Raw genomic sequence first — 17,598 nt, 5'->3', positions numbered from 1 at the left:
TCTGGGTGGGTTGCGCTTCGGTGGGTCGGTATGGACTTGTTGGGCCGAAGGGCCTGTTTCCACACTGTAAGTAATCTAATTATATGCAGTACAGTTACAATGAAACTGCTGTTAGTTTAGAAACATTGACAATTTACTGTTATTAGGTATTGATAATTAGAAATCTATTTGTAAACTTGAACAAATCAATTTTAGATTATTTTGTCCTTTTGGTTTTTGATCCTCTTCAATTTGTTTATTGTTTTGTGATTATGACAGTTAGAGTGCTTAATTTCATAAGTCCAGTATCATTTGAGAGTAGCAAGTAACACTTTATCTCCAACCTTTTCTGCATACTTCATATATTAAGTGTAAAAGTGAATTGAATAACTAATTGTAACATTAAAATTCCATCTTTAGATTACACAGGTAGAAAAATGTATTAACAAATTAATCCAAAAGAAAAATGCTGTGGATGCTGGAAACTTGAAATAATAAATGAAAATTCTGGAAATGCTCAGTAGATAAGCAGCATCCAAGGAGAGACACAGTTAACATTTCATGCCAATGATCTGTTAATTAGAATACTAATGAATAGCATGACCAAAAATGTTAACTCTTTTTCTCTGCCCAAGGATCTGCTTGATCAGCTGACTAATTAACCTATAGTTTTAAAAATGTTTACTATTTGATGTGTTTGTCAATCAACAGTGTGCTATGTTATAAGATGTCTGTTTTCAACAGGAGTTAACATATTTAACCTCATCTATGTGCTCGTCTGTGTAAACACACACACAAAATCTGCTTTTGCATTATCTGCCTGATGCTCAGTTTGCAGGTTTAAGTGCAGTTGTTTTGTTTGCAGTTCTGGTCAAGATGTGCAGCGAACCAGTGTTGTTGTTAATCTACCAAACCTGATGCGGCAGAACACCTCAGAGACAATTCGAAGAGTGGTACCCAAAATTAGAGTAAGTGGCAACTTGCGCTTAAGGAATCAAATTTTGCTTAATTGAAATTGTGACCTGCAATGGCCCAGCTCCAATAAAATGCCTCTTGCAGACCCATATGAAATCATGTCTGATCCCAGCCCTGACCTATTTCAGAAATCATTATATATCTGTATTACATTTGTTGGCAGGCACTAAATTATATACCCTGTCTGTTAGCCCTGTAGATGCTGTTAGATAATTAAATGTTAAAACACCAAGTGGGCACCTGAAAAGTTGGAATTTCAAAAGCATTTGGAATTCTAAAGCCTTACTTTTACTTAGCTCTACAATCATTTCTAATTTAAATGGAGAAGCTGAATAATCATTGTTTCTCTCTTCTGCTCTTGTATTTCAAAACATGGACAAAATTTGGTCTTCTTCACTCTTAAGTGAGTAGGTTTTTCACATCTAACAGTATTGAAACAAAATATAGACGACTTCTATGGTAGACAAGCACAATAGGCACTTGGGAAAATGTGCAACATGCCACCATTTATTGAATCCATTAAGATGATGCATGTGACAATATATGATAAGTGATGACATAAAATGTAATATCAAAGGATGACTGCTGCAATTGTGGGATCGTAATATCCTTGATACTTCAAAGCCCACCAATGTCATCATAGCTATTAAGCTGAATGCATCATAAAGTCAGAGATAGTCCAAATAGACGAGATCCGTGTGTTTAACTTGTCTGTGCTGGTCAAAACATACCTATCCTGCCTATCTGCATCTTCCAGCACTTGGTCCATTGCCTTGCAAGTTACAGCATCCCATATTCAAATGCAAGTTAGTTGTGAGTATAATGAAGATTCTTGCTTCCTAGAAATTAATGACTGGTTGTAACTGCTTGCAGAGGAATAGCTTGAAATAGAAAAGGAAATGGAAATTTTGAAAAGAAACAATCAAGAGCACTACAGAGAGGATAAAGAGAGGGTATTTCAGGCAAATGAAAAGAAGATGGAAGGTGAATACCAGATTAAATGATTAGAACTAAAAAACAACACAAAAGTGCCTCTGATTCTGGGGAGCATTCTGACGAGGAGAGATCTGCGTCTAATCCAATTTTATGTCTGCATGTGAGATTTTAAAAGTTTATGCAGAAAAGGAAGAGTGATGACATAATTTTGTTAGTATGAGATACAATCGGTGTAATAGCAAGAAATATTCTTGATTTGGATGATGCAGAATCCAAATGGCTAGAGGTAAGAAATAGGAGTAGTCTGTATGTCCCCTAACAGAAGGTGTTCTGTGGGACAAAGAATATATCAGAAGATAGTGAAGCTATATAAAACAGATGGTACATTAATCATGGGTGACTTTAATCTTGTCGATTGAGAAAAACAAATTGGCAAAGGTATCCATGAAGAAGAATTCATCAGGTATATTCAGAACAATTCATCAGGTGTATTCAGAACAATATGCGAGAAAAATATACAGAGGAACCTCGATTATCTGACATTCGATTATCCGAATATCAGATTATCGGGCAAGATACCAAGGTCCAAGTGCTTGTCTAAACTATATTATCTGTCATTTGATTATCCGGAATTCGCTGAACCGAACAAAATACTCCCTGCCTGTGTTCTTTAGATAATCGAGGTTCCTCTGTACTGTGGATTTCAACCAGTGATCAGGATATTTTGGATCTGGTAATGTTTAGTAACTGATCCTAGAATAAAAGATCTCCTGGTGATCATAATATTGTAAAATTTAGCATTCAGATTGAGAGTGAGAAACCTGGATTGGAAACAACTGTGTTAAGATTAGATTAGACTAGATTCCCTACAGTGTGGAAACAGGTCCTTCAGGCCAACCAGTCCACACCGACTCTCCGAAGAGTAACCCATCCAGACCCATTTCCCTCTGAGTAATTCATCTAACACTATGGACAATTTAGCATGACCAATTCACCTGACCTGAACATCTATGGACTGTGGGAAAAAAACTAGAGGAGGGTGGGGGTGGGGATAGAGTAGCATAGAGTACAATAGGTCAGTGGGGGAGGAGATGAAGGTGATAGGTCAGGGAGGAGAGGGTGGAGTGGATAGGTGGAAAAGGAGCTGGGCAGGTCGGACAAGTCCGGACAAGTCAAGGGGATCATGTTGCTGGAGGTTAGAAACTAGGATGAGGTGGGCACATCAGGGCAGATCTGTGGCAGAACTCCATATCCCATTGGTCCATATCCCTTCGTACCTTTGATAAACAAAAATTATCTATCTCAGATCTAACATTGACACTGATCCTGCAATCACTTCACTTGTGGATGAGAGTTTCAAACATCTACCATCTATTGTATGTAGAAGTGCTTCCTAACATCTCTCCTGAATGGACCAACTTCTCAGACTGTGCCCCTTAGTTCTAAAATCCCCAACGATGGAGAACGTTTATCTTTATCTACCCTATCTTGGTCACTAGCGGCTAGAATAGACTGTTTCAGTATCTGTGGAGTTGCAATGGCTATTGGACACTCTGCAAATGTGAACAACTATCTCTGCTTCTGACCTTGTGATAGACAGGACTACAGAGGAACCTCAATTATCCGAACGAGATGGGCGAGCACTATTTCATTCGAATAATTGATTATTTAGATCATCGATTTTACCTTAACCAAGGGAAGCCATACTGATCTAACGCGGTGCTCCACTGGAGAATTCGTTTAAATCGATCATTTTAATGAGTCTGCTATTTAAACAAACTAACCTTTGCATTCTGCAAATTACAGGTTAAACTAAGAAGGACTAAACCCAGAATGAAATCCCAGCATTAAACAAGGTCCCGAACGGCTTCTACGATTGCAGGAGCATTTGTCAGTTTCCGGGAACTCAGTGTCGCGATAGTAAGACAGAAGTGCCGTCTCGCGCATGTGTTTACTTGCTCAGTCATATTTTTCATGAACACCTTGGTAAAGTGATGAGAATATTCTGTAAAATACTTTTGCAAAGGGCTGAGTACCTAACCCTCACTTCAAAAATATCCAGTCGGAAGCTTTTCGGATGCTGCCTGAATTGCTGTGCTCTTCCAGCACCACTGATCCAGAATCTGGTTTCCAGCATCTGCAGTCATTGTTTTTACCCTGTGGGAAAAAAACCAGAGCGTTCGGAAGAAACCCACATAGACACAGGGAGAATGTGCAAACTCCACACAGACAGTCACTCGAGGCTGGAATCAAACCTGCTACCCTGATGCTGTGAGGCAACAGTGCTAACCACTGAGCCACCATGCCGCCCTTAATCTGAAAACAAATTTAAATAAGATTAATTACATAGGAATGAGGGAAGTATTGACTGGTGTGGAGTGGGGAAAGGAGTTTAGCAGAAAAGACTACTGAGGATCACTGCCAGATGTTTCAGAAAATAGTTCATGACTCACTGCAAAGACATACAGTGAGGAAGAAAGATTCTTAAAAGGGAATAAACCAACATACTTAACCAAAGCAGTTAAGGGTAGTATTAAGTTGAAAGAAAGGGTATCCAATGTGGCAAACAGTGGTTAATCAGAAGATTGGGAACGTTTTAAAAACCAACAAAATATAACCAAAAAAGTTATAAAAAGGGAGCAATGAACTGAGAGCTGACAAGAAAGCAATATAAAAAACTGACACTAAGAGCTTCTATAAATATATGAGAAGAGAGGTAAAGTGAATTTGAGCCCCTCAGAGAATGAAGATGGGGAAATAATGGGAACCAGGCAATAGCAGATGAGGTGAACCAATGCTTTGCATTAGTCTTCATGGTGGTGCACACTAATAGTATTCCAAAAATACTAAGTCAAGGGGATAAAAGAGACTGTGAAAGGAGGAAGTAAAAACAATAACTATCATGAGAGAAGAAATATTAATGGCTGAAAAGTCTCCTGGACCTTTTGGGTTGCATCCTTGGATTTTCAAAGAAATATCCACAGAGATGGTGATGCACTGGTAGTAATTTTAAGAAGATTGGAAAACTGACAATGTAAAACTTTTATTCAAACAGTGACAGAAAACATCAGGTAATTATAGGCTAGTTAGCTTATTGACATATCTCATTGTCACTTTATAAATGATGTGGGCAGAAACTTCATAGGTGGAATACAGTGTAGGAAAATGCTCTTTGATAGGATGAATAAAATGTCAATATGATTGAAATGGTGAAAAACTGAAGCAAGTTGCAGTACAGAGGGGTTTGGGAGCCCTCATACTTAAATCACACAATAGCAATAGGGAAGGCATACGGACTGTTGGCTTTTAATTCAAAGTGAAGTCTTCCCAAAACTATTCAAGGCACTCATCAGACCACATCTCGAACACAGTGAAACAGGTTTATCTTCCTCACTTTGACCTTTGAGGTCCATGTACCTGAAAACAAAATTAATGGGAATGCTGCTGGTATTGGAGGCAGCCCAGAGAGAGTTCACCTGGTTGATCCTGGACAAGGAGGGAATTTATTGAGGACGTTGAGTAGGTTGGACCTATATGTGTTGGAGTTCTCCCTAGTATTTGTACTTCAACCAATACCATTAAAGCCAATAAGCCGATGATGATCTCAATGCGGTTTGTGGGAATTTGATGTGACCATGTTGATGTTGAAAGGATGCTTTCTCTTGTTTAAATAAGATGTTAAGTCATTCTGCTATGCCATTTCTTTTAATATATATTTATAATATCTCGAAAATAATGTGAGCTAAGTTATTTTCTAGCAATTTTACTATTTCTTTTCATGAAAGCCTCTTTTTTGTAGGAGGTACTGCATGTTGCAGGGGTGGAGATGCAATTAGCTGCTGCGGTTTCTTTCCTTACCATCTTGCAAGAAGAGTTAGTTTCCATTACAGCTTATATACATTCATTTCTCCCAATCATATTGGCAAACTTGGATCACAGAGACACAGGTCAGTTTATTGCAAGTTAACTGTTAAGAAAAACGGTGAGCTATGTTCTTCATTACATATTGAGAACAGTATAATTTTAAATTCAATTATGTGGCTTTTAGTCTTTCTTAAACTGAAGAATTGCTGCTCTAAAAATGATTTTGCTCTATCTTTGCAAATGACTGTTACCAGAAAAGTTAAGATGAAGTATATTGCCAAAATTGTAAAATGCTTATGACCTTTAACTTTTGTGTTAGCATTGAATGTATTTAAGACAGAGAGAGAGAGAGAGAGAGATTGATTAATGATTAGTCAGGGGATTGAAGTTGGCAGGAGCAGGAGAAAGATTTTGAGAAACATGTATTTTCATTCCCGGGATGAAGGCGTCACTGGCTAGGCCAGCATTTATTCTACAGATATTTTCAATAATTTAAATAATAGTTCCTTAAATTCTGACGGGAATGTTACATGATTGTAAATGGTTGTGAATTTGATCGCACAAATAAACATTCCACAATGAAGAAGCAGAACTTTGCATACAGAGGGCATCAATGCAGGATTACTATGTTGAGATGCTGAACTTGATTATGTAAATTAGTAATACATTTGGCAGCATTCCCTCAGGTAATGAAATAAGTGGACAGGGTCCATAGCAGAGTAGATTAAAACTCTGTATAAAAAGAGGATTTATAGAAGTTTACAGAAAGGCTTTTCTCCATTGTGTGCTTTCTTTTCTTTTGTGAGAATTCATATTAACTAATCATATCTAAATAAAGACTTGAGCACAATAAACTAAATCGAGATATGATTTTTCTTAAGATGTATTATCAAAATGTAATTAAATGTTAAAATTGTTGATTGCATTTTACATCCGGGATGGATCATTTTTGCAACTATTTTTCCCTCCTTTTGTCCCTGCAAACTCCCTATGCATTTATATCTGAAAAACATTTTCTTTGCCAAAAGCTGTTTCAAACTATTTATTCTTAAAACTTAGGATGTCCAAAAACCATCCATCATTAATTTTCTCAATACTGACTGGGATTCAGTTAGTGTTAGAGGTCTAGATGGAGCAGTATTTGTAAGGAGGAGGGTTTTCTAGAGCAGTATGTAAATACTCCAACTAGGGAGGGGCCATACTGGACCAAGTGTTGGGAAATGAGCCAGGCCAGGTGGTTGATGTTTCATTAGGGGATTACTTTGGGAATAGTGATCACAATTCCGTACATTTTAGAATATTCATGGACAAAGACGAGAGTAATCCGAAAGTAAGAATGCTAAATTGGGGAAAGGCCAACTGTACCAAAATTCAGCAGGAGCTGGGGAATGTAGATTGGGAGCAGCTGTTTGAAGGTAGATCCATAGTTGATATGTGGGAGGCTTTTAAAGAGAGGTTGATTAGAGGTCAGGAGAGATATGTTCCTGTGAAAATGACGGGTAGAAATGACAACTCTAGGAAACCATGGATGACAGGTGAAATTCTGAGACTAGCTAAGAGGAAAAAGAAAGTGTACATAAGTTCTAGGCGACTGAAGACAGACGAAGCTTTGGAAGAATATCGGGAATATAGGACTAATCTGAAACGAGGAATTAAGAGGGCTAAAAGGAGTCATGATACCTCTAATGGTTAAGGAAAATCCCAAAGCCTTTTATCGATAAGGAGCAAGGGGGTAACTGAAGAAAGGGTTGGCCCACCCAAGGGCGAAGGAGAGAAGTTATTGTATGGAGCCAGAGAAAATTGGTGAGATTCTTAATGAGTACTTTGCATTGGTATTCACCGAGGAGAAGGACATGACGGATGTTGAGGTGAGGGATAGATGTTTGATTACTCCAGGTCAAATCGGTATAAGGAGGAAGGAAGTGTTGAGTATTCTAAAAGGCATTAAGCTGGATAGGTCCTCAGGCCCGGATGGGATTTATCCCAGGTTACTGAGGGAAGTGAGAGAGGGAAATGGTTGAGGGCTTAACAGATATATGTGCAGCATCCTTGAATGCGGGTGAGGTCCCAGAGGACTGGAAAACTGCTACTGTTGTTCCCTTGTTTAAGAAGGGTAGCAGGGATAGTTCAGTATTATAGACTGGTGAACCTGACATCCGTGGTAGGGAAGCTGCTGTAGAAGATACTGAGGGATAGGATCTATTCCCATTTGGAAGAAAATGAGCTTATCAGTGATAGGCAGCATGGTTTTGTGAAGGAAAGGTCATGTCTTACCAACTTAATAGAATTCTTTAAAGAAGTGACAAAGTTGATTGATGAGGGAAGGGCTGTAGATGTCATATACATGAACTTCAGTAAGGCGTTTGATAAGGTTCCCCATGGTAGGCTGATGGAGAAGGTGCGCCAGGGGTCCAGGGTGTGCTAGCTAGATGGATAGAGAACTGGCTGAGCAATAGGAGACAGAGAATAGTAATGGAAGGGAGTTTCTTAAAATGGAGACCGTTCCCCATGGTAGGCTGATGGAGAAGGTGCGCCAGGGGGTCCAGGGTGTGCTAGCTAGATGGATAGAGAACTGGCTGAGCAACAGGAGACAGAGAATAGTAATGGAAGGGAGTTTCTTAAAATGGAGACCTGTGACTAGTGGTGTTCCACAGCGATCCGTGCTGGGACCACTGTTGTTTGTGATATACATAATGATTTGGAGGAAGATATAGGTGGTTTCATTAGCAAGTTTGCAGATGACAGTAAGATTGGTGGAGTTGCAGATAGTGAAGGGGACGGTCAGGGAATACAACAGAATGTAGATAGATTGGAGAGTTGGGCAAAGAAATGGCAGATGGAGTTGAATCTGGGCAAATGTGAGATACTGCATTTTGGAAGATCCAATTCAAGAGTGAACTGCAGTAAATGGAAAAGTCCTGGGGAAAATTGCCATACAGAGAGATCTGGCTATTTAGGTCCATTTTTCCCTGAAGGGTGGCAACGCAGGTCAAGAAGGCACACAACATGCTTTCCTTCATCGGACAGGGTATCTTGTTCAAGAGTTGGCAGGTCATGTTACGGTTGTATACGACTTTGGTTCAGCCACATTTAGAATACTGTGTACCGTTCTGGTCGTCACATTACCAAAAGGATGCAGTTGCTTTGGAGAGGGTGCAGAGGAGGTTCACTAGGATGTTGCCTGGTATGGAGGGTGCAAGCTATGATGAGAGTTTGAGTAGATTAGGATTATTTTCATCAGAAAGACAGAGGTTGAGTGGGGACCTAATTGAGGTCTATAAAATCATGAGCGGTATCGACAGGGTGGATAGCAATAAGCTTTTGCCCAGAGCAGGAGACTCAATGACTACGGGTCACCAGTTCAAAGTGAGAGGGGAAAGATTTAGGGGAGATATGTGTAGAAAGTTCTTTACATAGAGGATGGTGGGTGCCTAGAACGCATTGCCAGTGGAGTAGGTAGAGGTGGTCACAAAGGTGCCATTTAAGATGTTTGAAACATTAAAAGACCATTTCTGCTTCATTCATATGCTCATTGGGACTACTTCCTGATGATAAAAGGGAGTGCTGCCTTTAATAGTCTTTCTTAGGTTGACAAACTGAACCAAGTAATGGAAACTCTACCAGATATGACTATTTTATTTTCTTACTATAAGTATTCATTTTAAAAATGTGTAAACTTCAAAACCTTTTATGCAACTGCCTATCACATAGCTTGTGCACTAATTTATAAGATTAGACAGTGGAGTTGATTTTGCAATATATTAAACTCTCAATGTTCAATAATATCAAAGCTCATTATGTTTTCTTTTTTGGCCAGTGGTCAGTAATGCATGGTTGGAGACTCTCCTGACTGTAATTAATGCTTTACCAAAGGAAACCATCAGGCAAGAGGTAATATAAAAGTCAAAAGATCTTTCCATGTTATATGTATACAGTACTCCTTACGTGTGCTTCTATCTTGATGAAAATATAGAGTTGAAGTTATTTGTTATGAAAAATTGTACTTACATGCCAAAACTCTAAGTGACCAAAACAGGAACATAACAATGGGAGTAAGCCATTCATCCCATCAAGCCTGCTGCACTATTCAATATGATCATGGCTGATCACATAGAACATAGAACAGCATAACACAGAAACAGGCCCTTTGGACACCATGTCTGCACCAACTTTGATGCCATTCTAAATTAATCCCAACTGCCTGCATGTGGTCCTTGTCAGTCTCTTCCCTGCCTGTTCATGTGTGTGTCTAAATGCCTCTTTAACGTTGCTATTATATCTGCTCTACCGCCACCTCTAGCAGCACATTCGAGGCATTTATAGCTTTTGGTATAGAAACCAAAAATATCCTCGCATATATTCTTTAAACTTCCCCCTCTTTCCTTTCACCTTCTCGTATTTGATGTTTGATGGGTGACATGGTGGCACAGTGGTTAGCACTGCTGCCTCACAGCGCCAGATACCCGGGTTCAATTCCCGCCTCAGGCGACACAGTGTGGAGTTTGCACATTCTCCCCGTGTCTGCGTGGGTTTCCTCCGGGTGCTCCGGTTTCCTCCCACAGTCCAAAAATATGCAGGTTAGGTGAATTGGCCATGCTAAATTGCCTGTATGTTAGGTGCAAGGGTAAATGTAGGGGAATGGGTCTGGGTGGGTTGCGCTTCGGCGGGTCGGTGTGGACTTGTTGGGCCGAAAGGCCTGTTTCCACACTGTGAGTAATCTAGAATCCTGGGGAAAAGACCCCAAATATCCACCCTATCCATGTCTCTCATTTTATTATCTACTTGTGGCAACTTGAACTACATGTTGTATTCCAAATAATGCCTAACTAAAGGTTCTACAACTGGAACATGACTTGCTAACTCTTATACTCAAAGCCGCAGATGATGATGGCAAGCATACCATACGCTGCCTTTACCATCTTATCCCCACATTTTTTAAAAAATTCATTCATGGGATGAGGGCATCGCTGGCTAGGCTAGCATTTATTTGCCCATCCCAGAGGATAGTTAAGACTCAGTCACATTGCTGTGGCTCTGGAGTCACATGTAGGCCAGACGAGGTAAGGTTGGCAGTTTAATTCCATAAAGGACATTAGTGAACTAGATCGGTTTTTATGGCAATCGACAATGGAATTATTGATTATTGCTGAATTCTTTCTTTGACATTTTTATTGGATTCAAATTCCACCATCTGCTATGGAAGGATTTGAACCATTAAGAGGGTCTCTGGATTAATCGTCCAGCGATTAATACCACTAGGCCATCACCTCCCCCCGTTTTGCCACTGTCAGGGAGCTATGGACTTGCACCCCAAGATTCCTCCATATATCAGTGCTCCGAAGGGTTCTGCCATTGACCATGTACTTTCTTCTTACATTTGATCTCTCAAAATGCATCCTCTCACAGTTATCCAAATTAAACTCCATGTACCATTTCTCCACCTAACTTTCCAACTGATCTATTTTCTACTGTACGCATTGACAACCTTTTTCACTATGCACAGCTCCATCAATGTTCATTTCATCTGCAAATTTACTAATAAGACTACCTTCATTTTCTTCCAATTCATTTATTTATATATTACAAACAGAGGTTTCAGCACTGATTCTTGTGGAACGCCACTGATCACAGACTTTCAATCAGAAAATAACTGTTCCACAACTACCCTCTGTCTTCTATGATCAAACCAATGTTGTATCCAATTTACCAACTCACCGTGGATCCCATGTGACTTAATCTTCTGGACCAGTCAACCATGAGATGTCTTGTCCAGTGCTTTAGTAAAGTGTATGTAAAGAACTTTGCCACTATCAATCATCTTTGCCACTTCCTCAAAAAACTCATGAAATTTAAGAGAAAGACCACTAATTCCCCCCACCCCACCCCCCCAAAAAAATACAAATCCATCTATCCCAACTAAATCTATTATAGAGTCAGAGAATCATACAGTATGGAAACAGATCCTAGAGTCCAACATGTCCATGTTGACCAAGTTTCCCAAACTAAACTAGTTCCACTTGCCTGCATTAGGCCCATATTCCTCTAAACCTTTCCCATACATGTACCTATCCACATTTCTTTTAAATATTGTAACTATACCTGCATCTGCCACTTCTTCTGGCAGTTCATTCCATTTACAAACTGTCCTTTGTGTGAAAAAGATGTCCTCATTCTTTTCCAAATGTGAGTAAATCCTGAACCTAAGAATCTTCATCAGTAACTTCTCTACCACTGATGTAAGTAAGACTTGCTGGCATATAATTTTCTGGATTATCCCTGTTTCCCTTCTTAAATGAAGGAATAACATTGGCTATTCTCCAGTCTTTTGAGATCTCATCTGTGGCTAAAGAGGATGCAACAATCTCCGTCAAAGGCCCAACAATCCCTTATCTCCCTCAGTATACAGGGATAGATCCCATCAGACCTTAGAGATGTATCTACCTTAATGTGTTTCAAGATACCCAACACCACCACCTCCTTAATGTCAACATATCTATCCCTATTCTTACCATTATCCATGTCTTCCTTGGTGAATATTAATGCAAAGTCCTCATTAAGAACTTAAACCACTTTTTCTCTCTCCATCCCTAAATTCCCTCATTTGTCCTTGAGTGGACCTACTCCTTCCCTAGCTACCCTCATATTCCTAATACACACAAAATGTTTGGAATTCTCCTTAATCCTACGTGTTAAGGACATTTTATAGCATTTTTTACCTCTCCTAATTCCTTGATTATATTCTATCCTGCTTCCTTTCTTTTCCTCAAAGGCCTTGTCTGATTGCAGTTTCCTAAACTTTACATATGCTTCCTTTTCCTTTTTGACTAAATCTTCATATCTCTTGTCATCTGGCATTCCTGAATCTTGCAATCCTATCTTTCATCCTCACAGGAACACACTGGTCCTAAACTCTAATCAACTGGACTTTAAAAGACTCCCTCAGGTCAGATGTGAATTTACCATCAACAGCCACCCCAATCTAATTTCTCCAGTTCCTGTTTAATAATGTTGTAATTAGGTTTCCCCTGTTTTAGCACTTCCACCCGAGGAATCTTATCCATATCTATCTTAAAACTTACGGAATTATGACTACTATTCTCTAAACGCTCCTCCACTGAAACATCAATCACCTGGCCAGGCTCGTTCCCAAATATGGGCCCTTCTCCAGTTGGACTATCTACGTATTGTTTCAAAAAGCCCTCCTGGATGCACCTAACAAATTCTGTCCCATCTAAGCCCTTGGCACTAAGGGAGTACCCATCAATGATGTGGAAGTTAAGATCACTCCTAATACAATCCTACTGTATTTACACTTTTCCATGTTCCTCTATCTCTGGCTAGTTATTGGGAAATATTTAGAACCTAATCTTTGTGATTGCATCTTCCTTTCTTAATGTCTTGTATTTGCCGCACCCTGTAACTCTGTGCATCACTGGTAATCAGAAATGTATCAATCTCTATTTTAAACTTACTCATGCTGAGCTTTCACAGTCCTTTGTGGTAGAGAATTCCAAAGATTCACAATCCTCTGAGTAAAATAATTTCGCCTCCTCAAACTGGAGGTGACATCCACCTTGTTTTTCAACTGTGTCTCCTAATTTTAGACTTCTGAACCAGGGGAAACATATTTTTTGCATCTATACTATCTAGCCCTTATTTTGTAGATTTCAATGAGATCACTTCTCATTCTTCAAAACTCTAAACCATACAGGCCTGGTTTACGTTATCTCTTTTCCTAGGTCAGTCCCGCAATCTTGGGATCAAGTCTGGTGAACCTTCATTGCATTCTCTCTTCAACTTTGGGATTCTTCAACTTGAGACCCATTAATTTCTCAAATATAATCTTCTTACAAACAGTAATTTCCTTCAACTTCTCATTCCAGGTGTCTCTTTGTTGTACCTTCCTCAATGAAAGCAGACACAAAGTAATGGTTGAGCTTTTCTGCCACTTCTTTGTTCCCTTCTATACATTTTCCATATTCTGCCTTTAAAGGCCCCTCATTCATTTTATCCAAATGTTTCCTTTCTCTCTGTAGATGATTGGATAGTCCTTTTTTATGTTTTTAAATGATGTTGAAGTGTATCATTGATCAATCTTAGAATAAATCATGGCTGTTATGCCTATAAAAAGTAAAACAAACTTATCTCAAATAATTAAGATGCAGCACGTAAGGAGGGGTGCACATGGGCATCATTGGCAAGGCCAGCATTCATAGCCAATCTTTATTGGAACTTTGTGCTTCTTCCTTGAGTCACTACAGTCCATATAATGTAGGTAAAGTTGCCACAGTCCCAGAGGACCACAGAGCTGCTGCTGTCATTAGAGAGAAATGACTGGTGGTTCTTTACCCGAGGGTCACCAAGCCTCGGGTGAGAGGAGAGGTTGAGAAGGAGGGTCCTTCCTTGGTAAATCAGTGTGGGAATTGAATCCAAGCCGTTGGCATTATCCTGCATTTCAAGCCACCCAGCCAGTTGAGCTAACTGACCCCTGACAATGTAGGTACACCCAAAATGCTGTTGGGGAGAGAGGTCCAGGTTTTTAACCCAGTACTGGTGAAGAAAGCTAACTCCCCAAGTTAGGTTCGTGTGTCATTTGGAGGTAAATTTGCAGGTGATGGTATTCCCCTGCACCTACTGCCCTTTTCCTTCTCGGGCAGAAATGACAGGTTTCGAAGTGTTGTCCAAAGAACCTTGAAGAGATACAATAGCCCATCTACAAGTGGTACAACGTGACAGCCACAGTACATTGATAGAGTGGTGAATGAAATTTAAAAGTAATGGTTGAGCTACAAATCAAGAGAGTTGCCTTGTCCTAAATGGTTTCAATTCTGTTATTAGAGCCATATTCATGTAATTGGGAAGTATTCTATCATTATCCTGAAATTGTATCATGTAAATGGAGGATGTGCTTTGGGGATTCAGAAAATTACTAAATTATAATATTTAATAGTATACTAAACACACAATACCCAGCCTCTGACCTGCTCTTGTACTTATGTGATTAGTCCGGTAAAGCTTCTGGTCAATAATAATCTGCAGGTTAGTGAGGGAATCAGTAATAATAAAGCCATTGAGTATCAAAGAAGAGAAATAAATGTTCTCTTGTTGCAGATGATCATTGGTACCATTGGTACCCATGTTACTTTCCACCTTATCAGGCCAATCTGAATGTTGTTGTGGTCTTCTTGTAAGCTGGAAAAAAAGAGTAAACTAGTCAGAGATGTCAACATATGTGGAGGGCTGTTGTAGGTTGAGCAGGACATTGACAAGATGCAGAAGTGGACTGATAAATGGCAGATGGAGTTCAACTTGGAAAATTGTGAAGTGACTCACTTTGGAAGGTCAAATTTGAATACAGAACACAGGGTTAAAGGCAGGATTCTTGGCAGTGTGGAGGAACAGAGAATCTTGGGGTCCATGTTCATAGGTCCCTCAAAGTTGCCATCCAAGTTGATAGGATTGTTAAGGACGCATAAGATGTGTTGGCTTTCATTAACAGGGAAATTGACTTTAAGAGCCGTGAGGTTATGCTGTATCTTTATTGAGCCCTGTTAACAACACACTTGGAATATTGTGTTCAGTTCTGGTCACCTCACCTATAGGAAGGATGTGGAAGCTTTAGAGAGGGTGCAGAGGAGATTTATCAGGCTGCTGCCTGGACTGGCAGGCAGGTCTTATGAAGAAAGATTGAGGGAGCTAGGGCTTTCCTCCTTGGACTGAAGAATGATGAGAGGTGACTTGGTAGGGGTGTACAAGATAATAAGAAGCATAGATAGTGAATAGTCAGAGACTTTTTCCCAGAGCAGGGCTATCATAAGGGGACATAATTTTAAGCTGATTGGAGAAAGGTTTAGGGGAGGTGTCAGAGGTGGGTTCTTTACACAGAGAGTGGTGGGTGCATGGAATGCACTGCCAGCAGTGGTAGTAGAGTCAAATACATTAGGGACATTTAAGTGACTCTTGGATAGGCACATGGATGATAGTAAAATGACGAGTATGTAGGTTAGTTTGACCTTAGAGTAGGATAAAAGGCCGGCACAACATCGACTGTACTGTGCTGTACTGCAAAAGCTTTTATGGTTGAGGTAAAAGAGTGTAAATAGGAAGGGCCAGAAAATTATAAATGGGACAACAAATGTAAGGGACCTTTTTTAAAAGAAATATCATCTATGGACCCATTGTTCAAAGGAGCTCGCAGGGTCTTGGAGCAGTCAGCAATCTGTGCCTCAGCAGATTATTTGTACCACTGAGGTACTGCCCCAGCGGAGTCACAGTTACTTCTTGTAGCACAAATTTGCTGTCCACCCTCTGGATCAGAGCATTTTTGTTTCTATCACTACCAGTCCACAAGTCTCCCTGTTTTGGTGGCCAGTGAATGAGCCTGGACTTGTGCCGTGCTTGCTGAGGCAGTACAATCTGAAGCCAGGTGCTTAGCAAAAGAGTTCTATACTGTAAGGGCATCTGCAGCTCCCCAACAATTGAAAGTTAGCAGTTTTCCACCAACTGTCCTGCAGCTATAGTGATAACACTGCAAAGGAGCTCAAAGGCAACCAAGCAACAGATCTAACAGAATGCAGAAGGGTGAATAATTGTTTTGGGCAAATATTGCAAGCTTTGGATGAACTTGGTTTGGAATAGTTTTGACGGTGTTTTTAAATTCAGGGTTGCGGTCAGGAAGGTGCTGTGATTATCCTGTACAGAGGAGTAGTAAGGTGGGGAAGTGCTGAAATAACAGAGGTATGAAGATTTCTTTGGGGAAGCTGAAGCCCAAACAAAGGCTCATAGACAACTCTTTTGGAGAACAATTACATGCTAAGTTCCACTCTCCTGCTGTCACCCCTCTTTTATCTGTCCTCTCCCTCTATTTCTGACTCAACTCCCAACAATCACCTGTAGCGATGGATGGCAAACTGTCAAAGATTTAACTGTTTTGCTGATATTGCCTACTCCAGCCTGGAAAGGTATGCTGGCATAGAAACTGTCACAGACAGTGCCATCCATACTCTGCTGTGAGGCAATAGAACATGGGACAGTTCTCTAACCACCTCTTTTGTGAAGTGCAACCTCGAAATGCACAGCACCTGATCATTGCGCTCAGGGGCTAGGTTCAATCTGAAGACTCAGGTACAACTTCCTGCTAATGCTGCTTCTCTTGCCACTTCTCAAAGGCAAGAACAATTTGGCTTCTCTACTGCCTCTAGTGCATTACACTGTGATACTGCATGGTTTGAAAGGATGAAGTATGAAACAGTAGCTAAGACTCCAGACTTAGAAGAGGCTCACTTCAGTAGGATGAGGTGCAGACTGATCAAGGTAAATTTGTCAATTTGTAAGGCAGTAAGTGAAAAGCAGTCAGTGGCCGTTGTTCACACAAACATTAATTGATCTGAATCTAGTATTTGAAGTGGCATTGGACAACAGGTATAAGTTAACAGTTTTAATAAAATAACTGATGGATCTTTCATAACAAGCACATTAATTTACAATGAAGTTTCCATGGTTCTTAGTTCGCTGGGCATTGTTTTGTTGACAGGTTTAAAGCTATTTGCTCTGTTTGGCAGCCTCTCTTATATCCTCCTCTAGAGCTGCTCATTTCTGTTATTCCTTTCAAATTTGTAGCTCACCTCCTTATCCTTCCTTTTCCAACTCCGCTCTTAGCCACTCAAATCTTAATGCATTGATCAGTTGCTTTTTCCATAGTCCACCTCACACCTCCAGTCTACCAACACCAACCATGTCCAGCAGACTGTCTACTCCCCCTTCACCTCTCTCTAGGATCGCCAACTTACTTATCACTTCCAGTACTTGCCTTCTCATTGCTTCTCCAGTTGCAAGCTGATTCAC

General features: G+C 40.1%; 1 protein-coding gene across 4 annotated transcripts in view; it reads left to right on the top strand.

Annotated features, from left to right (window-relative positions):
- The window catches only part of ppp4r4 (protein phosphatase 4, regulatory subunit 4), a 185,590-nt gene that overhangs the window by 65,770 nt on the left and 102,222 nt on the right, over nucleotides 1-17,598 (top strand). For all 4 annotated transcript variants that reach the window (XM_043697172.1, XM_043697171.1, XM_043697170.1 and 1 more), the window contains 3 exons: nucleotides 845-947; nucleotides 5,690-5,837; nucleotides 9,572-9,645. In XM_043697172.1, coding sequence (XP_043553107.1) covers nucleotides 845-947; nucleotides 5,690-5,837; nucleotides 9,572-9,645 — 325 coding nt within the window. The remainder of the gene's footprint in view (nucleotides 1-844; nucleotides 948-5,689; nucleotides 5,838-9,571; nucleotides 9,646-17,598) is intronic.

This window comes from Chiloscyllium plagiosum, chromosome 10 (assembly GCF_004010195.1).
Source record: "Chiloscyllium plagiosum isolate BGI_BamShark_2017 chromosome 10, ASM401019v2, whole genome shotgun sequence".
Classification (NCBI taxonomy): Eukaryota; Metazoa; Chordata; class Chondrichthyes; order Orectolobiformes; family Hemiscylliidae; genus Chiloscyllium; species Chiloscyllium plagiosum.
The sequence above is the reverse complement of the archived record's forward strand: the minus strand, read 5'-3'. Positions and strand labels throughout refer to the sequence as shown.